Source organism: Thalassophryne amazonica, chromosome 5 (assembly GCF_902500255.1).
Source record: "Thalassophryne amazonica chromosome 5, fThaAma1.1, whole genome shotgun sequence".
Classification (NCBI taxonomy): Eukaryota; Metazoa; Chordata; class Actinopteri; order Batrachoidiformes; family Batrachoididae; genus Thalassophryne; species Thalassophryne amazonica.
The window spans coordinates 102,887,129-102,912,982 of record NC_047107.1 but is presented as its reverse complement, the minus strand read 5'-3'; the positions used below and the strand labels follow the sequence as shown (position 1 = coordinate 102,912,982).

General features: G+C 42.5%; 1 protein-coding gene and 1 long non-coding RNA gene across 3 annotated transcripts in view; one reads left to right on the top strand and one right to left on the bottom strand.

Annotated features, from left to right (window-relative positions):
- The window catches only part of tnc (tenascin C), a 131,460-nt gene that overhangs the window by 53,318 nt on the left and 52,288 nt on the right, over nucleotides 1-25,854 (top strand). For both annotated transcript variants that reach the window (XM_034171005.1, XM_034171004.1), the window contains exons 8-11: nucleotides 11,736-12,005; nucleotides 13,299-13,484; nucleotides 15,303-15,392; nucleotides 18,878-19,141. In XM_034171005.1, coding sequence (XP_034026896.1) covers nucleotides 11,736-12,005; nucleotides 13,299-13,484; nucleotides 15,303-15,392; nucleotides 18,878-19,141 — 810 coding nt within the window. The remainder of the gene's footprint in view (nucleotides 1-11,735; nucleotides 12,006-13,298; nucleotides 13,485-15,302; nucleotides 15,393-18,877; nucleotides 19,142-25,854) is intronic.
- Nucleotides 2,925-8,870, bottom strand: LOC117511054. Its single transcript, XR_004560872.1, has 3 exons — nucleotides 8,860-8,870; nucleotides 7,267-7,269; nucleotides 2,925-3,018 (listed from the first exon to the last, which is right to left on the bottom strand). It is a non-coding gene; the product is annotated as an uncharacterized LOC117511054 (long non-coding RNA).

Below are 25,854 nucleotides of genomic sequence, written 5' to 3'. Positions count from 1 at the left end.
GTATAGAGCCTTCTCCTACCGTGGTCCAGCTCTTTGGAATGATCTACCTGCTGTTATTCGGCAGTCTGACACGGTGGAGATTTTTAAATCAAGACTGAAGACCCACTTTTTTAGACTGTCTTATCATTAATTTTTTAATCTGTTTGTGTTTGCTTTGTAATTTCTTTTTATTCTACTGTGTTTTATCTTTTAACTGTGCTTTTCTTGCTTTTAATTTTGAATTTAGATTAATTTGTGTTGTTGTGAATTATGTGAAGCGCATTGGTGCGACTTTGTCGTGATTTGGCGCTATATAAATTAATAAATTAAATTAATTAAATTAAGTCGACTGCATACTCAGCTGCGCTCCGACACCCCTGCCTGATTGACAGCAGCAAGTTCGAAGCAGATTCGCCTCTATGGGGGTGATCAAAAACCTGCTTGAATTCCCTCACAAACCCAGTATACGTCGTTAGGAGCCGTGAATTCTGCTCCCAGAGCGCCGTAGCCCAGGTGCGTGCCTCTCCTCGAAGCAGATTTATTACGTAAGCCACCCGGCTGGCGTCTGACGCGTACATGACGGGACGCTGTGAAAAGACGAGCGAGCACTGCATTAAGAAGTCCACGCACGTCTCGACACAGCCTCCGTACGGCTCCGGAGGGCTTATGTAAGCTTCAGGGGACGGTGGGGGGGTTCGTTGAACGACCAGCGGAATGTCTGTTTCAGGCCTCCGGTCAGCAGGAGGAGGTGCTGCAGCAGCGCCCTGAGCCTGCGCTTCCACCTTGGCGGTGAAAGCCTCCATCCTCCGATTGAGAATCACATTCTGCTCGGTGAGTAAGTCCAGCCGAGCAGTGAAAGCGGTTAAGATTTGCTGCAGCTCACCTAACACGCCTCCTGCTGACGCCTGTGCACCTCGCTCTTCCATTGGCTGTTCAAGAGATGGTTGACGCCCCTCGGGATCCATGACGCTGGCTGAGAAATCCTGTTGTGAAGGTGTAGGAACACGGACCCACAACAGGGGGCGTTAAATGAACGGACAATGGATAAGCCAAACAGTAACAATTTAATGTTGTGAAGTGCACAACGGAATACAGACAAACAGTTTTGGTACCACAGACAATTATATGTAGCGTGACGTGTGGGCAGGCTTGAGGATAGGAGACGTCCGTCCCGAACCGAGCCGGATCCCACACGGCCTTCACTGCCAACGGAGCTGTCACTCCCGGTTGCTCCGACGCCCTCTCGTGCTTGAAGCCCGCACTTCAAGCAGGGTGCCATCTGGTGGTGGTGGGCCAGCAGTACCTCCTCTTCAGCGGCCCACACAACACCAAGGCTTCTATATGGAAGTCAATTTTGGTACCACATAATATCGCATTCGCTACACTGTGTAACCACCCTGGATCCTGATTGACAACCACCCAGACAGGCCACCAGGCATCTTCTTGGCTTTTTTCAGGAGGTGGAGTCCTCAGCACTGAAGACACGGAGGCCTCTTTTGTATTTATTTGTTGTTTGATGCCAGAAGCTATATTTTGATATGCGTGCAGTGATCTACTGCAGAGAACTGTCCTTTTCACATGGGCAGAAATGCATCTGAAAATATACTGAGTATTGTGAAAGCTTACCCTCACCATAAATAAAAAGGCAGTAGAAGGAACAGAAAATTATTACTTCAAAGAGTTCAGAAAAAGCTCCATTCCTCATTTTTTGAATGGTACTACTCTCATCCACATAGGAAAAAAATGTCTAAAGCATTACTGTGGATGCCTTCAGATGAAAATGTTACGTCTTGAGAAATTTTCACTTGTTACAGTGAGTCCTCTTACCTCCTTGCAACCATTAATAGCTTTCATTTTTATCGAGTTATCCTTGCAGGATAATTAATATCCTGATTAATATCAAAGAATGTCACCACTGCTCTCAAACCAGTTGATTCAAAGAATATGCCATGCTCCCCACCTCCCCAACCACTATTCTGCTGCAGCAGATTTGGAAGATGGGATTTCCAGAAATTAATGTCAAAAGAATTATTTGAAGCTGTCAAAGTTAAATGCAAAAACAGTTTTCACCACTGTGTGTAGCTTCACTGAGTTCTGTATCTGGTTTATCCATTCTGCAGCTCCTAAAGCAATACAGAAAACCCTTTGATATGTCAGTGCCGTGTGATTAAGTCATTAAATTTCAATGCACAATGATTCAGTCAAAAAAACCCTAATTGATTTACAGCCTTATTGTAAAGCTACAAGGTATCTCAATTAGTCAACAAGGTTGTTGCTACAACATGACATCCTGTGCTCAAACAGAAACCTGCACTCAAGTTTTGCCAGGATGGATTTTCGTATCCAAATTGTGGTATATTTTGAAAGCAACCTCAACAATAACAGTTGTTTCCAGAAAAACTGCTGTACTGTATTATACACATTGTTGCTGCATCTAAACTAAACCTTCCTTCAGTTTCTCTCTTGTTTCTTTCAGGGTTGCAACAGCAGATTTATGGTAGATCTGTATGTTGATTTGGCACAAGGTTTACACTGGATGCCCTTCCTGATGCAACTCCATATTGCATGAAGAATGGGCAGTGGTGGCTTTGAACTTGGAACCTTCCGCATTGGAAATGAGCACACTTACTGTAACTGCGTGGTAACCACCTCTAAAAATTTCATTTAACTTGAAAATAATTGTATTTTTCTTAAGAAAAATTTTTCTTTAATTGTTTTTTCCGAGCCTTGGGTTCAATGCCTTCGTCACAAGGCATTGCGAAGTGCGCAAGCATCATATTAAAGATATTCGATGCAGTGGCATTCAGCAGGGATGCTCGAAAGGGGAAGAAGATTATCAGCTTTAGGGCACGGCAGAATTACTTTGTCCAGCACCTTCCAGCCAAGCTGCAATCATGAGCCAGGTGGATCTGTTGACTTGTTCTGCACTGCAGAGGGTCAAGCGGTGAAGAAAAGCAACACCAAGAAGCTGCATTCGTTGCTGCAGAACATGAGAAACTGCAAATTCAACATCAACTTCTACAGTGCAGAAGGACAGACCTGGTGAAATTTGGTGTAGCTATATGGCCAATAGGGGAGGGTGGAGAATAGTCATTTATAACTACACATCTGTGCCAGATTTAAGGAAAAAATAAACAACTTTGCAAGCATCACCACCACCAACCACTGCAAAGCAACCAAATGAGGTGTGCTTTGTGCTCTCGAATCAAAAATGCAGTGCTGCTTTTATGTAGTGCTTCTCTGCAAAAATTTCAAATAAAATGTCAGGTCCGTTGCCCTAACTGGACCTGGCAGGGAGGGGTGAACGGTTGCTTGTGAGTTACGGTTTCCTGTGAAACATGCTCGTTTCTTTTACCGAAAGAAGGGAGTAAGCAGTTAAGTTTCGATGTCAACAGAGTCCTGAAACAACCTTTAGTTCATCACTGTGGCTGAGCAGTCATTTAGCTTAAATGCAGCATATATGAATGGGTACATAATTATTATGATTGAATGAGTAAATGAAGTATAAAAGAATATAATTCAGACAATAATAAATGTAGAATCCTTTAACAAGTCGGCTAAGACACATATTCTTTCAGTCTTGTGGCTGGTTTCACTCCCACATCACACAGATAACAGATAGTTGATACAGTTCATTTCACAAGAAGCAGAAACTTAACTCAGACTACTTTTGATTACATTGAATATCATGTAAGCAGGCAATGATAAATTAAATAAATGGTAACAACTCATAAAATCCCCATCATTTCCCTCCTCTTTTAGCATTTATTTGTAGTTAGCTAGTGTATGACAATAATTCAGCATAATTTCACTCATCCATCATGAGCACTTGTTTACACATTTTCACTCATAACTTCATGACTTTACACTGTCAATTATCATCATAAGTGTCTTGTCCTTAGTCCACATTATCATATCCTTCTTGGGGCTCCTCGAGGTTCAAAAGTGTATAGGTTGGTGTGTGAGCCAATTGTAATTGCACAAACAGCTTGGTTGCCAGCCTGGTAACCATTGCCTTAATACAGGGTATGGCACAGCAGGAGAAAACAATCAAAACTCCAATCAAAATCAAAACCGGTGTAAAGAATTTTAGCAATATTTGCTACCAGGAGCCGGAGGTAAACCACCCCCACAGGCTCCATCGTGCTGCTGTTTCCTGAAGCTCGGTGGTCATAGTACTTTGCATTTTTTCCAGGACCCTCATCACCTGTTGTGCCGAATCAGAATTTATCTCATCAGATATATATGTACAGCACGTGGCATTTATCATTCCACGTACTCCGCCTTGTGCCGCTGTTAACAAATCTAACGCTAATCGATTTTGGAGGACCATCGTACGGATTTCGGTCAACATTTTGTTTTGGGCTTTGTTGACTACAAGAGACGCGTTTAGGAATACAGCCAATTGATAATTTACTGTTTCTAATCGAAACTGTAAGTTTGGAATACCCAACCAGGGCAACACGGACAGACCACCCCTCTCCCAATCTTTCCAGATCTTAAACTCCTCGGGCACATCATCGCTCTGCCAGATGTGTTTTACCTGGTGAATCTCCACGTCGTCTAAATTCCGCCTCACCCTTTCTGGCCTTTTGGGCTCGGCCGCGACGACAAAGGTGTGATCTGACACCTGGGTAGGGGTGCAAATTCCATCCCATCCCGGTGGGAGATTCAGGTACAAGCGTGTACCACAAACCCAGAACACGTCATCCACTGACCATGTTCCGTTCCGGGCCGGTAACCATAATTTTGCTATCCTGAAGCAATTGTGATCTATTGGACAGGAGGGTCTGTCCCACTTTCCACAATATAGGGTTTCAGATTTGGTTGTGTTAACTTGAATACACTCTCCAACATTTAGGCGATTCTCTACACATCTCTTAGCAGTCAACCGTCCCACTGATACATTCCCTTCCTGATAATAACAAATTGGAAATTTAATTCCGTGGGGTATTATAACAGTTTTGGCCACAAGTGCAGATGCCTTAATCCTAGTCAAGGTTACTAATTGACTACACTGGTCATAAATTTTCCCCCAATGAGATCCATTCCATCCGCTGTATGCTTTGGACATATATACGTGATCCTCACCAGTCATTGTTACGTACATAGCTTGAACAATACAGTCAGTGATACCATAACTAAATGGTCGTGCCCATAAGGTTGGTTGTGTGCTGGATATTGGGATGTATGAACAGACATAGCAGTTTGTCTCATTAACTGATTGAGCTACGATTGTTGCATAATTGTACCATGAGTTTTGCTGTAATGGATTGTCTGTGGTATCGTTTTTTATCTCATCGAGTAGTGCTAGCATCTGTTTAGGTATGTATCTTTTATTGATTTTTGCGAACGCTTCGCTTTGTCTAGCTGTCCCTTGTAACCGGAAATGATGAAGTAAATATATTACCCCTGCTAACAGAATCAACATTATCATACAACAACAAAAACAAGAGCATTTCTTTCTGCTATGAACCTCTTGGATTTCTCCCTTACGTCGTCTAACTCTTTCTCTCCTCAGCAGGAGCTCTTCGTCCTTCAGGTTGACTGGTACAGGTGTCATCTTTAGTGACAGTTCAAAAGGTGCAGTTTGTCTAGGCTTAGGGGCTGAAGGTGACAGTTCACAGTCTCAGTTCAGTTCAGCAAGGGACTGAGGGAATCTGAAACTTTTTTTTTATGTTATTTCCCTTCAGTTGTAGTGCATAAATCTGTACTATTATCAATATGTGTAAGGCATGTTGCAAGTGGACTTAAGATAATGTGTCATGTACTCTGTCCTGTGCCCTGTTCTTGACGTTTCTTTTAAACACAGGTGCACAGGATTAGAACATGATCGTCTTGTCTCCTGTTTTCAAAAATGCAGTTTCGTCTGCTTCTGTCTCCTGGTCTGGTCACGTCAGCTTCAGTGCTCTTATTTCAAGCTTGTAGTACGCCTGCTTCTGATCCTGGTCTGAGTTGACAGGCCTCTCCTTGGTCACAGCTGGTTACTCGTCTGCTTCAACCTTTGGTCTTTGTCTTTGTAGTGGGATAGATGCACCCAAGATGATCTTTTCCTCTGGGCTGGATGCCTTTTCCTCTGGGTTGTCCAGGAGTTTTACCAGCTTACAGTGACTTAGGTGGATCCAACTCGACCTCTCAGCGATTTTAACTGCAGTTGGTGTTGTTAGTAACACTTGGAATGGCCCTTCCCACTTTGGGCTGGACCAAGATTTCCTTTTGATTACTTTAATGTAGATCCAATCTCCAGGGTGTACTTCCAGAGTCTGTAAGTTGTGATTGTTGTTGTTGTACTTGTGAATTCTGCTGTGATGGTTGTTGTACAATTTATTGTCCAGGTTGTGGTCTCGGCTGTAATGGTGGCTGTTGTCGTCCGGTCACTGTCTCATTATCTTCAGGTCTTACATACATTATCTTGTCCTTTCCTTTCTGACTCTTCCTGTCATTGATTGCTTTCTGTCTCTTCTGTGCCTCATCTAACCATCTCTTCGCTACTTTCAATTCTTCCTCCTTTTTTAACTTACTCTTTCCTGTCTTTGTGGCTACTTGAAGTGTGATGTCACTTACAACCTTTTGACAATTTCCCACCACAAGTTTATTTGTGAAACCATATTTCTTTTTCCAGTCTTTACAGTACTGTGTGGATCCCGAGGAGACCCTTTCCATATATTTGGGGTCGCCCTCGAGTTTTAATGTACCCTGTGTGTTTCCCATTTTAGACCACTGAGGGGGTTAGGCCTAGGGCCATCTAAATCAGTGGTATTTCAAGACCCCTTTAATGTCTCTGGCGCATCCGCGAGGTGCCGACCAAGCTTCTACCAAATCCTTAGATTGGGCGGGTCGACCTTGCCTCTGCTTTCTTGCGGTCGCTGTTGAGTTTTTGTGCGTATGGAATGTCACGCAAGCTACACTGCAACCGGAGTTACGGGAATTCACTTACGATCATTCCCAGTCATACATTCCATTCATTCATCATTCATTACCCCTTCAGATAAACTTGGGTTTTCAGTACTTTTTTAAAATGTCCAATTAGAATTTGTGAAATTATTTGGAGAAAAAAAAACAATCCTACACGTTGTCACAGTTGTCTCTCTTTGACGTAAATAATAGTCTTAGAATTGCCCTCCAGGTCAAGTGTTAACTGTCTTCCTGTGGCAAACATCACATCGGGTCAAGAATAAATCTGTCTTCCCGTCACAGGTCACGTGTTAAATGGTCTTCCTGTATTTTAGTCACAGGTCACGTATTAAACGGTCTTCCTGTGTGTTAATCACAGGTCACGTGTTGAACGGTCTTCCTGTGTTTTAGTTACACTTCAGTGATTAACTTAAAGTCCACAATCCCACACAAAAGACTCCTTACTTACATCAAAATTGTGATTCTAGTGGCTTCGTAGAGCGTCGTCAATCCCTCCTCCGAGCCACAAGTCGACTTCAGTCTAGAACGCCGGCCACATTTGAAGTGGTGGTCTTTTCCTCTGTCTAACGGGGTTGCGGCGCGTCGTCTTCTGGTTACGGAGGGAGGATGTGTCAACGCCCCACGTTGGGCGCCAGGAAAATGTCAGGTCCGTTGCCCTAACTGGACCTGGCACTTAAACTGTGCCTGAGATCGTATCCTGCAAAACACAGTTTCTCAAAGCACAATCACATAAAAAGAGACAACATTAGACAGAGATCTCTTTTGTGAGCTTTGCGCAAAGGGGAGAAGCTTCGGAGAGAGCGTACAAACCTAAGACCAACCTTGCTTCCCCTGCTCCTCTCCACCGCTCCCCCCCCCCCCCCCCCCCCCCCCGGCGCTTGCTCTTTTATTAGAAAGAAAAAAAAAATCATAAACAATACAACGTAGCATCAGGGTACATTGCGTTTGGGGAAGGGAGGGGTGAACGGTTGCTTGTGAGTTACGGTTTCCTGTGAAACATGCTCATTTCTTTTACCGAAAGAAGGGAGTAAGCAGTTAAGTTTCGATGTCAACAGAGTCCTGAAACAACCTTTAGTTCATCACTGTGGCTGAGCAATCATTTAGCTTAAATGCAGCATATATGAATGGGTACATAATTATTATGATTGAATGAGTAAATGAAGTATAAAAGAATATAATTCAGACAATAATAAATGTAGAATCCTTTAACAAGTCAGCTAAGACACATATTCTTTCAGTCTTGTGGCTGGTTTCACTCCCACATCACACAGATAACAGATAGTTGATACAGTTCATTTCACAAGAAGCAGAAACTTAACTCAGACTACTTTTGATTACATTGAATATCATGTAAGCAGGCAATGATTAATTAAATAAATGGTAACAACTCATAAAATCCCCATCAAAAAACATAAAATGAAACAGCCATGCCGGCCAGCGGCCAGTTTTGTCGGTACTGAAGTTTTCCCCTTAAGTGTGTGTGTTAACTACGATTGTGTGCTCCACTCCAGATCCTCCTGATCCATGTGTATGTGTGTGTGCGTCAGCGTGTGCACATTTGGAGTCCAGAGCATAGATTGCCTCCTTTTCACCCTCCACAGTCTCTTCCTCAGCGAGGGAGAAGATTCAATTATTCAATTCAAAAATTCCATTCAATTCAATTGTCAGTCCACCTCGTGTGTCAGAGGATGTATCTGTAATATCATGTTAACATGGCTGTTAGACCCTGTCCAGACATCCGCATTGAGCGTCAGCACATCACACAGATGGCTGACGCACTGTGACACACGGTGTATTCGGTGTGATTGCGCAATGTTCACATCTAGTGCACATAATGATTGCGTGCCACAGATTTTGCACATTACAGTATTTCCTTTGCGTGCCCCCAGCAGGATGCACAGAAAGGGGGGGGGGGGGGGGGGGGGGGAGGGGAGTGGTCTGGCTCATCTGGGGCACAATCTCGACGTGCCAGCAGGATTTGTCATGCCTGATCCATTTTGAGGTTCTCTAACACGATCAGAATGCACAGAATGCAGTATAAATGCGGTACGACTGCCCTTCGACCACCGTTCAAATATTCCCCAGTTCGAATGCAGCTCGACAGTGGTGTCCATGTTCATTAAATTTGTGCTGGCCATGTGAATTTGGCGGATTTTGTTAAGTGCCACACGAATACAGTACAAAGAATTCGAGTGCAGCTCGAATGCACAGAAGTCATTCAAATGTGCATTCATAATGTCCATAATGTCCTTCTCTGTTCCACTCTACCATGAAATTGTGACTTGTGAAGCAACAGACCAAAGTGAAGCTTGAATCACTTTCAGAGGTCTCATGAATGTCTTGTTGATGAGTCGTTAAGAAACTTTGCACAGAAACATCCAGTGAAGATGCAAACTATACGTGCGCTCTTGCACAGCGCACACATTGACAGTATGTGTTCCCGTGTGTCAGCACTACTTGGATTATGAAGTTCGCGGTTGTCTGTGTCACTCAGGCTCTCTTAATGTCGACCATTACAGAAGCTTGTGATGAGTACTGTAGGATTTGCATGCTGAAGGGCTCATTGTGTGAAGCCAGTTTCCACCCTCCTACCCCTTCCAAACTCCAATGTGTGGGCGGCACCAGTCATTCAAGCAGTCAGACAAGGGGGAAACCAGGCTCCCAAGGGAATGGTATCGTGACGCCCCAGTGGCATATTGCAGCTTAAGCTCAAATGCAGATTCTTCATTTTATCAGCTCTGAACAGAAGTTTGACTTTCCAAAAGTTGTTTGCTTGTGACAAATCAGTCTTGGTGCCCTTCATGGTTCAGGGGTTTGATCTGCAAGTAGTTTGGATAACCCTGAAACTCCAGAAGGACTTTCATATTTTAAATTACTTTAAAATATCTCCGTGTTGATAACCATTCGTAAGATTCAGGCGGTTTTCGATGGCTTTCAGTCAAGTGAGTATCCGAGAAATTGTTTAACAGCTGGGCATGTTCAAACTTGTCCTGTAATGTTTCCAACGGAGGTGTTTTGCTGTGGCGCCGTGCGATGAGCGGCTGGGTGCCGATGCGCGAATCTGTCCGCACGTCTTTCATTACAAAATCTCCTTTAACAGTGGAATGTCCGGATAAACTGCTGATCCCGAGCTCTTCTGAAACTTCTCTGTTCTCTCACGATGTCCTGGGTCAACAGAGGCTTAAATTTGGTAGTTTTCAGCTCGAAACAGGCTGACGACGGCGGCTCGGGGCACGGCGCGCCGTCTGGCTCCGTGGGCAGTCCTTAAAGCGACAGTAACACTCCATAATCTCTCATCAGCCGTTAAAATTTTCACCGAAAACCGTCTGAATTTCTCAAATGGTGTCCACTTGGATGTGCCTTACAGTTTCAGAAAAATTTTTGATCAAGCAAAGCGCCAGTCTCTCAGGAAGAAGTCAGACAAAGGAATTCCGACGAGGGGGGTGGACCAGTGCTCACTCAAAGCCTGCCCACAGGCGAATGACGCAACCGACAGGCATGAAAAAACTCACGCATGCGCACGAGGGTTCAAGCTTGTCTGACGCAATCACACGTGATTCAAATCCATATAGTTTTTGAAAAAATAAAAGGTCGTTTCTTTTCTAATAGACCTCGTATTCATATGGTCTTTGGTGGGTCATACACTATGACACTGGGGTGCCTCTTCAACACATCTGAAGGATCATATCTGGAAATAAGTACTGGTCGTGCACATTGCCACATAAATCACACTACAGAACCACTTTGGGTCCTGGATGACAACCATCTGGGCAGACAGCCATTCCATCCCCACCTCTCAAATGTAGCCATCTGTCTGCTGCAGCAAGGTGAAATGTGGACTTCACCCTGACCTTCTCAGGGGTACCTGTGCACTCTATCATGCAGTGACAAATGTAACGTATGTCCAAAATGTTGTAACTGATGCTCCCTCACAATCAAGTGTATTAATTAATCATGAGCGTGTTTTGGGTGTAACATGAATTAAACCAACACATTGTCATCCTTCATTGCCTTTAAAAACTGTATGCACTGGAAGCTGATCTGCTGGACTCAAGTGAGAAGTTTTTTGGCAAATTCACGGATCTGCATGTAAAATGTCATAGTCCACAAACAGAACAGCCGCCAAAGCTCCCTGAGTTGAAGCAATGAAACTGTAATGCAAAGTTTTGTATTTTTTCTATGTGTTGACCTTTATTTCATTTTAACTATTTCTTTTAAATTCACTGCCATAGTTTGATGCACCTGTGTTAACAGAGTGCACATGCATCATGACCCCCCCCCCCCCCCCCCCCCCCCCCCCCCCCAATGTAAGGCATATCTGAATATTGTAGCATAGAAATAGCAATAAAAAGGGCGCTTAACTTTAGGCAGTGTTAACGGTGGGCTATGTCTCAATAGTTTCTGTTGGCTCACAATAACAATACAGCAGCACTGCGCCTGACTGTAGGTGCATGAACCTCAAGGGCAGTACGGTAGTGCAATTAGTTAGTGTGCAAGTTACATGTAGAGTTGTGTACCGGATAACGGATCCACTGTGATTACCCGAACAAAAACAAGAGCGGTTTTCAGTTTTTTTCCCTTAAGTCCATCTCCCCCAATACTTTACTCAAAATTCCCTCATACACACACACACGCACACACATGCACACATTGTCTGCTAATCAGTTAGCACCTTTTACAGTATTAATAACTCAAATAGTTCATATACTTTATAGTTATATATAATTTGGATTACCTAGAAGGAACAATAAGTTAAATTAATCATCATCACAGGGTGTAAATAAAAAGGAAAAATGAATTGTTCTAATAAATCTTACCTATGTCACGCCTCTTCCCTGTAGTGATTGATGCCCCGGGCCAAGTGAATGTACGTGACGTGACCGACACCACAGCTTTGGTGACCTGGTTCCACCCTGTGGCTGAGGTGGACGGGGTCAGCATCTCCTTTGGGCCCAGCTTGTATCCTGCCAGTCGAAATGCGGTGGAGCTGTCCTCGACTGACACCCAGTACCATCTGGGAGGCCTCAACCCTGACACCCAGTACGAGGTGACTCTGACAGCCTGGAAGGGAAAACGGACCAGCGTTCCTGTCCACAAGTCCTTCCTCACAGGTATAGGTGACGGGACTGCAGTTGCTATGTAGTCATGGTTTGTGCTGATTTCTAGTTAGGAACTAGATTTACCTTTAGAGAGCTGTGAGTTCTCTCAGCAAGAGTATATAATAAGAAAAATTCTTCAGAGTGAGGACTACCCAGACACACTTCAAGGAAGTGTCTTCAAGTTGGAGGTAGTTTAAAGTTGAAATAGAGGGCACTCAAAGATCACACACTTCCACTAAAGTCCCAACAGTCCTCTGATTATTCTTTGGTGTGTTTGCTTTGTGTCTCAGCCGATCATCTCAGATTGTTACGAGTGGATATTAATGACTTATTGTAGATGTGTAAATCTTACATCAAGGAACTGTTGTTTAAAATGGGATGTAGATCTGCTTGAAAACCCAGGAATCCCCCGACACCCAAATTACGTTCGTATATCAACAGAGCAACACCTCAAAACTCTTCCTGGACCCAAGTGTTATGGAGTGATATATCTTTATAGCTTCTGATGGGATTCAAACACCAGACGTCTTGCTCACAAAACCGTTGCTTGACCAGGTCAGCCAAAGGCAAATCCCCGCTAGCAGGAACATATTTCAGTCTGGATTTCACCCTGCTACATAAACTCCCAAACACATTTTGACTTTCTCCTGAGGTCAGAGGTGCCTTTCTGAATAAATAAACTTTGCCTGTGACTATTTGATCAACTGCCACATCCTACTGGCAACGCCAAGTTGTAAATGAGTGACATATATCTTTCTGCCTTCCGGAGATATTTGAGACCAATGAGACCAATGAAGTACTAGGTCATCCAAAGGGGAATCCTCGTGAGCCAAGCTTGTAGGAACATATTTCTTTCAATCTGGAATTCACCTTACTACACAAGATTTACCCCTGCAGCCGATCTGCTCTGTGTTGAGCCTCATCCTGTTAGATCTCAGAAGCTAAGAAGAGTAGGTCCTGGTTAGTACTTGGATGGAAGACCAGGCATTGTGTCTGTTCCTCCTGGGCAACACTGGAGTTGAGTCAGGAAGGGCATCCAACGTAAAGCTTGTGTCAAATCTCAATGCGGATCTGTGCTGGGGCCACTGTGGCAAGCCTGTACAAACAGGAGCAACCAAATGTCAAGCAACACAATATTCTTTCCTCACCAAATTTGAACTAAAACATGTTTGCAACATTTTGAGATTTGCTGTTGATAAACAAACACCAGTGAAAACCTGTGGTCCTTGGTGTAGTATCTATGTTTAGATTAGGTCGGGGCAGGGCAATGGTTGGACTCCACTTGTATTTTTCTGTGTTCAATAGACCTGGACGCCCCCAGAGACCTGCAGACGGTAGAGCTGACAGATGAGAGCATCACTCTTCAGTGGAAGAACAGCCAAGCTCAGGTGGACAACTACCGTATCAAGTATGGCCCTCTTTCTGGAGGTGAGCACAGAGAGCTGCTCTTCCACCCGGGGCCAAAAGACACCACCCATGCCAAGATTACAGGTAATGGGCCCCAGGGCTACAAACACAGATAATAATAGACTAGACTAGACTAGAATAGACTAGACTAGACTAGAATAGGATAGAAACTACTGGCCAAAAGTTTGGAAATGGGAATGTTCTAAGCAATTCACTCACAATTTGGGCACCTTCTGCATCAACATAGGTCAGACTACAAAAGCATGTGACAAATTATATTCAACAAAAATACGAATTCAGCACTTTTGTTTTCATTCCCATTTTTTTATGTTTTGAATTAAATGGTCGAAGATTTTGTCTATGCACACAATAGGGGTTACTTCGCTTGGATGTTGTTCACACGTTTTTTTAAAATCTGTGTTAGCGAGCACTTCACCTTTGCTACCAAAAGCTACCATTTAACAAATCAATCAAACTTTGATTCCATGAAGCAGTCAAGCACAGAGGGAAAGTTCATACTGACAGTGTCAGGTAGCCCAGGAGCTGGCCACACCCCTTGAAAATCCAGCGAGCGACAAACAGCAACCGCTTGTCGCCCTCATTTGAAAATTTGAAGCTTCAAAACAGCTTGACTGAATTCTTCATAAAGAGCGCGGTCAGTTTTCTGTGGTTTATAGTCTGCTTTCATCCTTTAGTCCTTTTGAGATCACATTAGCTCATTGGCACTTTGCATCCAAAAGCTGGCTCTGAAAAAGATCTGTTAAAAACACACATGCACGCACGCACACACACACACACACACACACACACACACACACACACACACAGAATTCAAAGGGTTTCTTTTCCCATTTCCTCAGGAAAGTGTGGCTCTTCGTGTTAAATGGGATCTATCTATCTATCTATCTATCTATGGGGTTTGTCTTCATGGTGGTCATTTTCAGAACGGGCTTTTTATCTCATCAGAAGTTTGCTCAACTACAATACAAAAGGCACCTCTTTATTATAACCCCACTTTATTTGACCCTGTCACGGGGGGGGGGGGGGGGGGGGGGTGACAGGGTTGGTGGAGTTGGTTTTAAGACTTTAAATGGAATAACGCTGCAGCTTGTTTCACTTCATGATATCAAACACGTAATGCGCTGACATTAATGTCATGCTTTAAGGTGAAAGTGAGGGTTTTTCCTGTTTTTTTTTTTTTTTTAATCATGCAGAGCTGCATGTCAGAAATAAAGACCAGGATAAACAAAATAACATTCAAAAAAATTCCACAAACAGGGTAATAGTGTCTTTGTTTGACTCTGATTCTTTGTCCTTGGGAGGCCCATCCTGTGGAAATAAAGCACTGTGTCCATTCAGGCGGCACCCCCACCCCCCACCCCCCGGCTCTACATACACCTCGGTGGTTCTTTCACACAGTTATTATCTGTAATTGCCTTCACGCTCGTGATTTTATTGATAATGAGTTTCCCGGGCATTAGGTGTAATTTCATGCTGCCAGGCTCCTTGTGTGTTGACCTCTGTGGGACTTAATAAAAGAATTAGAGGCGATCAGACCAAGGGAACACTTAATTGTGGAGCGCAAAGGGCCTCCCAAACCTGCGGTATCATAGCGAGTACTGTTCCTGGTCTGTGACAAGGGCCCTATAGATCCATCAGTGGCAAACACAACACCGAAGCTCCACGGTGAGTATAGGCCTTACCATAAAACCCAATTAGGCTGCAGTCTATTGTGCAATCAAAGCCACATGAGAGTGTTTTGTTTTTGGAGCCATTAGATGAAACAGCTGGCTACTTCATTATGGAGGCTCCCTTTGTTCTGTGGATTGGTAGAAACAAAACATGACACTGCTTTTTGATTTATCTGCCACACAATTGTGATTGGTTAAATTGGTTATGTAGGCCTGAGGCCCGGCACGGAGTACGGGATGGGTGTGACAGCTGTGAAAGACGAGCGGGAGAGCCTGCCTGCGACCACCAATGCAGTCACTGGTGAGTTTCACTTTAAGCCTGATTTTCACGTAATGATATTCTGATGTGAGGTTGCTGCAGCTCTTGAGTTTTTTGGTCTGTTAGTCAAATTCTGCTCTTCATCACACGTTCAGTATTTCAGGTTACAATTCTCTACACTTTTGATAAGTTGCCAGATGATGCACTAGCACTGCATGTAGCCGGATCCACCACCTCAGTGAACTTTGCATCGTGATCCGTCCCTGTTTTCCTGAAAGTAATCATCTCCTAGATCTGATGGAGATTTGTGTTACATAAGGCCGTTATCGAATACAGACTTGTGTACAGTACAGTTCTTTGCATAACACAGCCCTCATGGTTCAATACTTCTTGTTCATCTTTTTGTCATGTTTTGTATGGGGTTAAAGAGGGCTTGTGCCCAAAGGTTTAGGTTTAAGGGCTCCATGTCTTGCTCAAGGACTCAGCAATTGAATCTACCAGTCCACCAGTTAGTGGACAACCCAGCTGAGCTGAACAGTTCATTGGTATTTTGGATGTCACAGTGTCTCTCCTTCAGATTTCATGACAAGTCCAGATGCTTTTCCACTGTAAAGGTGAGACATTACCGTAGTACTCCAATAAACTCCAGTGACAGAGACGACAGTAGATTCCAACACACTAATCTGCTTACAGGGTCTAGATCCTGAGCGTACCACTCCAGTGACATGTACCAGAGTTGAACCTTCTTACTCACTTTAGAGAGACTATATCCTAAGCACCTACTTTCTATACAAGACCAAGATCTTGACCATACTACTCATCTTACAGGAGCTACGAGAGATGATTGAGAAGTTTTGACCCAGAAAACCAACATTTCTTGAGAATGTGTGAAGTTTTGGCTCAGAAATGTTGGTTTCTCAGAATGCAAAAGATGGAGAACCATGCCCTACTTTTTCTGGTTCAGGCTCAAAACTCCTCAATCACCCCTCATAGATCCAGACCATATTCCTTTAACAACAGCGACTAGAGCCTGAGCAACTGCTTTCTATACAGGAGCAAGACCTTGACCATACTACCCATCGTACAGGGATTAGATGGTGACTGTACTACCTTGACAGCAACATTAACCATTATTCATCTTACGGGAACAAGAAGGACTTGATAGTAACCATGCTATTGATCTTACGGGGACTAGTTCCTAACTGTACTACCCAGTTTACACAGAGTAATTCCTGATGATAATACTCAGTTTACAGTATCTAGATTCTGACCATACTCTGTTTACAGGAACTAGATTTTGACATCACTACTGGAGTTGCTGGGTGTTGTCCCGGCTGCAAATATAAGTCGTAATTGTTGTTTTTACGGGGCTGAAAAGACCCTGATCTTTGTGTGATTGTGGAATGGGTGATGCAGGGGTTTTTCTAGAACTCATAACTATGAGTCAGTTCAGCTGAACTTATAATTTGCTTTTTTCATTTATACATACATATGTAAAGACTTGTGAAGCTAGTTGTCATGGTGAGCAAAGGCCTGTTATAACAGAGCTGTGTTTAATCATATTATAGTAGTGCTGCAATTCACTGTCACCAAACTGCCTTCTGTTTGTTTTAAATGTGGTTCTGTCTATAATTAAGAACAGGTCTGTGTTTTGTTGGTGAAAACTAATGTCGAGGCCACGGCAAGTAAGACAGTCCTGCTTTGTTAGGTGATTGCGCAGAACCAGTCACTTCCATTTAGCATGGTAGGCTCCATCCTTTTGGACTACCATTTAAGTACTACCACTGAAACAGGAATTTAAAACGTCTGTGATAAATCAGGATTTCAGCTCTGTTTCACTCAAAAAAATGACTCATTGGATGAACTCAGTTTAATTATGTGCAGGATTTCCATCTAATAAATATATGTTGTCCCAACTCAAATAAAGCGCATCCATGCAAGATAATGTAACTTATTTGAGTTGGGGCTGCATATATTTATTAGACGGAAATCCAATCCAATGCGTCAGTTTTTTGAGTGATCACTCAAAAGATTCATTGGATGAGCTCAGTTCAATTATGGGCAGGATTTACATCTAATAAATTTATGTAGTCTAAACTAAATTAAATTAAATTATTTCCCATGGATGTGCTTTATATGAGTTGGGGCTACATATATTTCTTAGATGGAAATCCTGTTCATAATTGAACTGAGTTCATCCAGTGCATCAGTTTTTTGGGGCTATACTAAAATATGAAATGGAGTGAAATGGAGCCTAATAATCACAAAATGGGGTAAAAAGTAACGAAATGGAGCAGACTGACCCAGAATGACTCCAAATATGATTAAATATGATTCACTTAATTACTTTTATTTAATTATTTTTAAGCGAAATGGAGCGAAATGGGGACTGATAATAATGAAATGGGGGTAAAATGTAACGAAATGGAGCAGACTGACCCAGACTGACTCCAAATATGATTAAATATGACTCAATTAATTACTTTTATTTAATTATTTTTAAGCGAAATGGGACTGATAATAATGAACAGAGTGGCTATACGCCCAACCGTTGGTTCAATAAAGTAAATACGGGAGCACATACGCCCACCACAACTGACCAGTGAGCGCGCTTGTAAGCTCACTTCCGGTTTCAACGCTGGAGGGAAATAAGGCGGATATTTTTTCGCCGGCTACGGGAAGGTTCGCAGCCAGCGGAGGGGCTGTGATCTAAAGCGGTTCTGTTTGGCTTATCACCCCCAGGAAACAGTGTTAAACTAACACCATCTTACAGCCAACAAGCAGCATTTTGTTCAAAAACTGTTTTGTCATCGTTAACAGGCTTCCGTTCAAAATGCTTATGAAGTTTGTCTGTTTTGATCCATTGCGGTGTTTTCGCAGTAATTAAACACAACGCTATTAAATGTGTCAAACATATGCCACAATAGAGCCTTTAAAAGTGGTGTAAAAAACTTAGTTTAGATGCACGAAATGTGTCAAATACACGATCAGGATTGGGCGAATAAGACATTATATATATATAATAATATATATTATATTATTATATTATATAATATATATTATCTGCCCAATGGTTGGGTGTGTAATGTTCAATGTATGACTTATCTGCCCAACAGTTGGGCGTATAGCCTTTGTCAATAATGAAATGGGGGTTAAATGTAGCGAAATGGCGCAGACTGATGCGTTGACTGAAGTTTCATCTCTTGAACGCCAGATGGCACACCTACCCCTACTACATGTACTGAGCGCATCTCACAAAAACAAACAATTAAAGTAATTATTTGGAGTCAGTCTGGTTCAATCTGCTCCATTTCATTACATTTTACCCCAATTTTGTGACTATCAGGACCCATTTCGCCCCATTTGGCTCCATTTCTTATTTTAATATGGCACTTTTTTGAGTGTAACCAATAGTCCTTTTTTAAGATTTTCCATGTTTTGTTTGCTCATGCAGTCCAAAATAAATGAGTTAATTAAATACATTTATGTCACTTTCCATTCACAACCTTTCCTCTGCTCTTCCTCAGCCCTGGATGCTCCCAAGGATCTGATTGTTGCAGAAGTGACGGAGACCACCATGGTGCTGGAGTGGAGACGTCCTCTGGCCAAACTAGACTCGTACAAGCTGGTTTGCATCTCAGCCGATGGCCACAAGTTTGAAGTTGTTGTCCCTGGCAGCATGGAGTCGCACACCTTGAAGGGTCTGATGCCCGGTATGCTGTACACCATCAGCATCACCGCTGAGAGGGGTCGCAGGAGCAGTGTGCCGGCCACCATCTCAGCACCGACAGGTCAGGGCTGGCTTTCCTACCACTTTACTCACCTTCAAAGTGTGCATGATACTACACAATCATATTAATTTTTAATTTCCATTGTGTGATAAAGATTGAATTTGTGTGCATATCTAGTGCTTGATATTGATGCAGTACTGTATATTATGCATTTTGCGAAAAACCACAGTCTCAGCTTTCCGGTTCCATGTGCCGAAAATGTCTTTTCCGTTTCCTAAATGTGAATAACTGAGCAGAGAGGTGTTGAAACCTGGCCTCTAACTGTGATTCTAACAGGAACTAGGCTATGACCTGGCGTGCATTGTATTCAGTGCCTGTAGATGTGCATGAGACAGTGGAGCCTTTGAATGCAGCTGCATGGTTTCCATAAGGTTTCCAGCTGGTGCTGCAGGGTGGAAGAATAAGAACGGCTCTCATTAACCATAGGTTCATTTTTTTTTCTCCTTCAGTACTGCAGCCAAACCGAGGCAATGAATTGAATTCATTGTTCGCTTCTCACTGTAAGTCACTTTGTCCGTGCCCCCCCACCCCACCCCACCACCCAGACCCTGAAGTCCCATTTATAGCATGTGGGTTTATTTTCCTCTTTCTGTGTTTTTTGAACCCAAACAAAAAGAGACAAATGAGTTGATTGTGGCATATTTTTCATGCTGCGGTCAAACCGCGCATTTTAGAAGTAAATCTCAAAGTTATGCAACAAGTGCCCATAAAATGCATGACTAAGGGCTAAAATCGATATGGTATGAGGGAAAAGTTGCTGAGCTTTGGAATAAGTGTGTTTGGTTTTATTTTTTTATATATATATTGAAAGCTGCCAAGAATAGCAGAATACTTATTCTTATGTGAACGTGTGTCTTTATAACACCAGCGATGAACTGACACAACTTAGTCTTGTTCAACATTAATTTCAAAGCATCATCTGTGCAGAGCACAGATCTGATACAGAACAGCTGTGTCTTTTAGTCTTTTAGGCTGCAGTCTGTCATAAATCTTTTAATGCTGAGAATCATATACACAGTTCAACATGGATGTTTTTGAAGTATTTCTTGAAATACATTTTTCCCATTTTTTTTCAGTGTGATATGCAAAATGCTCAAGGAAATAAACATGTAAGCAGCACAGAAATTCAGCTAAACCTACCAGTTGCTCTCCAGGTGTGCCACTGAGTAGGTTTTGTTTTCTGGGACCAAACATTTCATGCATGAACTGATGATTTGTGAGTACTTCATTAAAAAAAAAAAAAAAAAACTGGACATGCATTAAGGTTTACTGAGCTTACGTTAGCTTAAGTTGCATGCATAAATCTAAAATCTGATGAAAGAGTAGCCAAGGTTAGTGAAATCTGAGTAGTGGACCAAAATAGGCACAGGTATGGATGCATACTGTGCCACTCTTTAATAAGCACTGGTCTGAGTTTACCTTATTAATATTAATTACATTCATTAATTCATCAACTTCAGCAAATTTTGTAAAATTAGAGCAAAAGATCATATATGAAGATACTAATTTTACTAAAGACTTGTCAACCACTTGGGCAAACAACTGGCACATCCCTCCGTTCCTCCCAAAATAGTTGTACTGTATATCTGCTATAGCCAGGTGCAGCATCTTCTTGATCTTTGCCAGTTGCTGGGGTAATCAGTGCACTGTTGTACTGGATCATGCTCAGGGACGTGCACCATATGGGTATAGTGTTAAAGCTTATTTTAACTCATAATAAGTAAATGGTATGGCTCATCTAACCTGTTTGTTTAACACAAAGTCATTCCAGCATGATCCTTCAGAGAGATCTAGTGCCAAAGACATCCAGTCATCACCTTACACCACTGGTTATTGTCCAAGTCTCACAACCATACAGTAAAACTGGAAGCAGCAGGACATTGGACCTTGTATCCTCATAAAAAGGTATCAACATCATCAAACACCTCTGTCCAGGAACCTTATGACTCTGTAAGATCTTCTCAGGTGTTCCTTAATTTCCAAGGACAAGGTTACAGAAACATGAATGTTACTGGAAGATAAGTGAATCATTCAACAAATTTGATAATTTCATCGCAAACAGAGGCAATTCTGACCGCTGAGTACAGGACATGATATAAAGCCTAGATCTTGATAGTCTTGTTCCAGTACGGTAGCAAACCCAGTCTCCTTCTCAGGTGATTCACTCAGAAGCATCCTTTGAGTCCACAAACATCACAGAATTGTCCACATAGTCATGATCAGTGAGCCTTTCCTCTCTGACAAAGACACCAAAGGTATTGTACTCCTCAAACTTACCCAACACACAGTTCGTGCAAGAATAACACGCCTTTACGAACACCAGAAATCACAAGGAAGAAGTCAGAGGCTCTGCTCTCACTTCCTACAGCACTTATATTACCTGAGTATAGACTGGCTGTGATTTCCAGCAACTTATTCAGGATCGCACGAATTCTCAGGATGTCCCAGAGAGCAGAATGAACAACAGAATCAAATGCTTTATGGAAAATCAAAAGAAGCTGCAAAGAAGCTCTGCTGATGTCTACGCCTGACTTCACTGAGTTCAATAACTGCACTGATACAAATCAGTTCCTCATAAGCTCACCGATGATAGTTTGTTGTTTGTAGGGATCATCTGTAATTGATTTGAGACCCAGTAAGAAAAACCATCTGTCGGGCTGCGTGTAAATCTCGATGATGAGGCCTGCTGAAGGTCATGAACTGCTGGCTCGGGGGCAGAGACCCCATACAAACCAGTCTATCCAAGTGCTTATGTGCCTTTTTATGTGTCCACTAATGTGTGCGCAAATGTGGCCTGTAAAGATATCAGGATCATCGCCAAACACCTCTGTCCAGCCATGATTAAAGCTGCAGTCTGTAAGATTTAGATAAGCTTAGAATGATCCCTTCATGTCGACAAGGGAGCGTGCCCTCTCATGGAGGCTGGCATGTTGCACCGCCATGTTGATACACTGTAGGTCAAAAGGGAGGCACTCAGTCCAACTTTCACATTTTGCAGCATGCCTGGAAGGCTGAAAAAAAGGAAGTCTCTGTTCAGGGGTTGCTTCTTTCTAAGGTCACGTTCTACACTCAAAAAAAAAAGAACAAAAAACAAGAACTCATTGGATGAACTCAGTTCAGTTATGTGCAGGATTTCCATCTAATAAATGTATGTAGCCTCAACTTTTCCTCTGTTAATATTTTACACTTTTGTATTGCTATTATTGTGAAGCACTTTGGTCAGCTGCAGCTGTGTTTTAAATGTGCTATGTAAATAAATTTGAATTGAATTGAATTGATCTCAAGCACATCCATGCAAGATATTTTAATTTAATATAGTTGGGACTACATGTATTTATTAGATGGAAATCCAATCCAACGAATCAGTTTTTTGAGTGAAGATCTGGACTGCTGAGACTGTGGAAATCAAATCGATCATTCTGCAAGGAGAAAGTCAAACCACAGAACAGTTTGTGATTGGGTCAGTAGCATATCATAGCGTGTGAGGCAGGGTAGGTCAGCCGTGACTGTGGTTTTTTTTTTTTTTTTACATTATTCTTGAGGTCGGCGCCCCATCACTTCCAGCCAAGTGACCAATCCGAAGGCGAGAATTCGTACTTCTGTGACTGGCCACTTGCTGAAAACACACTCGGGCTGAATGCTGTTCTATTGAAATGCTGGTTTGGTTTTGTCTCTAAAGCTGGGCAGACATTGTACGATATTTTCAATTGCTGGCTCCAGCTCGAACTGTACGACAAAACCACACGGTGTAAAAGTTCAGAGTGCACGATTTATGTTCTCACACTATATGACCCGATGCTCTGATGCGATCTGACTGCTCACATTGTACGTTCAAAAACCACACGTCGGACCCATGTTTCCAGAAGCAGAATGTAAACAGGAGCTTTTTTTTTTCAAACTTTATTTACATTTCTTCAAAGTTAAAAAAAAAAACAATACAAGCCTTTACATGAGAGATGATCACTGTTTATGCTCTCTCCAATTCCACATCTGTGTTTGCACAGGCACAGTGCGAGAGGTTGGACGCTTGTAGTGCTTCAGCAGCAGGATACCCTCACAACGGCTGACCAGAATATCAAACAGGTTTAATTTTCATCCGACCATACGATTGCCGATCAGGAGGTGTGGTCGTGAGAGGTTAAATGCAGCTTGTTACTCCATGTATACTACACGATGGAGGACGCACGATTAAGCTGAAACTCAGCACGATCTAAAAAATTCTTGCACGAGTGAAAAATCCGCTGAAAAAGGGCCAAAACTCGCACAGTGTAAGCCCAGCTTACGTTGCTTCTATCAGCCAGCTGACGACTCTCATTGCCTGGAATGATGAGATTTATACACCAAGATGACCTTAAATGAACCTTTGTACATTGAATTGACTTAATTGACGAGACTGACCCCTTTGAAAAGTGCCAAAAATTACATGTACTTGTATTGAGTTTGGCAATGTTTTCACAGATTAAAAAATTGGCCCCTAAACTTTACCCTAGTGGGGTAAAGCCTGACCTCGAGAATACTGTATATTGGGGTCACCAAATCTGCATCCTGCAGCCACAGCTGATTAGTCAAGTCTGGTGCTTCCTCTGCTCTTGATTAGCTGAGCACACCTGACTTAATTAATGAGCAGAATGGTGGAACAGGAGGAACTGGACTGCATGCAGTCATCTCAAGGAGCAGGGTTGGTGACCATTGCCGTGCATTGTCAGTCACATGATAATGCATGATCGGTGAGTTCACCACAGATGAACTGAGAAAAAAAAGCATGATGAGAGTGCGATCACTGTCGTGCATGCACCGACGTGATCAGTGCGGCAGTGGAACAAACGCCCACAGTACCGCTCGTGCCGCTGCATGGTGTGTGGAACAAATGAGGGTCAAATGGCAGATATCAGAATGTCGATATCTGAGGCTGCATGAAGACCAGACCTGAAACTTTAACCCTCATTTAAAAACCAGCAGCAAAATGAAAGAACATCAAGTCTAAAGGTGCTGTTTCATATTAAAACTAATGTTGTCGTATTTGTATTTTAGCTAACTACTTGGTCTGTGCATCTTCCATTCATCTGATTTCAAATTCTGAACCAACAATCCGCTAGATGGCGCTGAAGTGCGGCAGACCTCCACCAAGACTCATCAGTCAAGTTAGACAGAAAGGATATTTGTAGAGCTTTGCCACATTTTTGAAAAACAGATTATGACCAAATATAACAGTTCTGTGTATTTATTAATTTGAGGTATTTTGTGTGTTTTGTGTATTTATGCATTATTTACACACTCATATTTGTTTATCATTGATAATATCGAGCAATATATTAGACAAGAATTTCTTTCAGAATGAGGTATTTACATTCAGGATGACATGATACCACTTCTTCATATCTGATATAATACCAATAATGGGATCGTTTGTGTTCTACTATACAATAGAAGTTGAGCAATAATTTACTTGTTGCATAGCACAAATGACTATTTGTGTACATATATTAAGTAGACACATTAGAAGTAGACATGATGGGAATGTGATAGATTTAGAAAGCAGACCACCTGGGAATTTCTGATTGGACAAATGGGAATTTTTTGGGAGATGGAATGGGAATAGACCAACTGGACACAGTGGTGCAAATGGCGCCAACAACAAGCACATTGGTTTGTTTGTTTGTTTGTTTTGGCATAGTTGACAGAATTTCAATTTTCTTTTCCTAATCTTTGCTAATGACACTGAATGGAAGCTGCACATTTCTTTGTCCAAAGACCCTCCTCAAATGACGCCATTGTATAATGCTGCATACAGCACCTTAGATTTAACAGTTCTTTCAGCCACTCGACTGCTGAACTGAATAGAACGCTGCTCGGCGGACAAACACGCCAGTCTGACAGTAAATGTATTTTTCTTTCCAAGAGGTGATCAGCTGATTCCAGCAAAGCTCCGCTCCCCGCCCTGTCCCATCACACTCCTATTGTCTTCCATCCCATTTACACTCCACTTTGCCTCTGGAAAGAGGATAATGGGAGCCTTGATGTTTACCTGCACCATCTATCTCCATCTCTTTCTAATCTACCGTCTGAACGCTCGCACTGACAATGGGCTCCAATTACAGGCTGCTGAATGAGGCTGCGCACGGCTTCCCCATAGGTTTGAAGTGGAAGGTGTACTTCGGCCATACTGGCCGGGCTACACCATACCTTCAAATGTTAATGGCTCATTGACAGCCATTAATGCACACAGACAGGCTGCATCAGCATATTTGCCTCCCTGCTTTCTCTGGTCAAATCTTTCTCCTCACTTACGTGGTCATATGGACAGGATGGCTAAAGGCAGCCGCCGATAATGAGGCTGTTTATTCTCTCTGGCTTTTTATAGTGGAAATGAGAGAATATTTCCACTCCAGAGCAAAGTGGACTCCTTTGCTCTCTTCGCCTGGTGGCATAATGAAATGATTTAAACACAAATGACAGATCATCAATGTCAACCCCCCTCTTTTTCATTTGCAGGCGATATTGTCAAGGAGGACACGACCACTGTTGAGCCAGAGTTTGTGTTCATTTTATGTTTAATGATGTATAATTTTGCCATTAATCAAAGTTCTAAGAGCCTAGAATTTTGTTGATGTGTGTGTCTCTGTTTCAGAGTTGGACAGATATAAAAAGCCAATACTGAGTTTCAGAAAATGGACTATTTTATGTCAGGGCAGTAGATAACCAAGACTGACTTA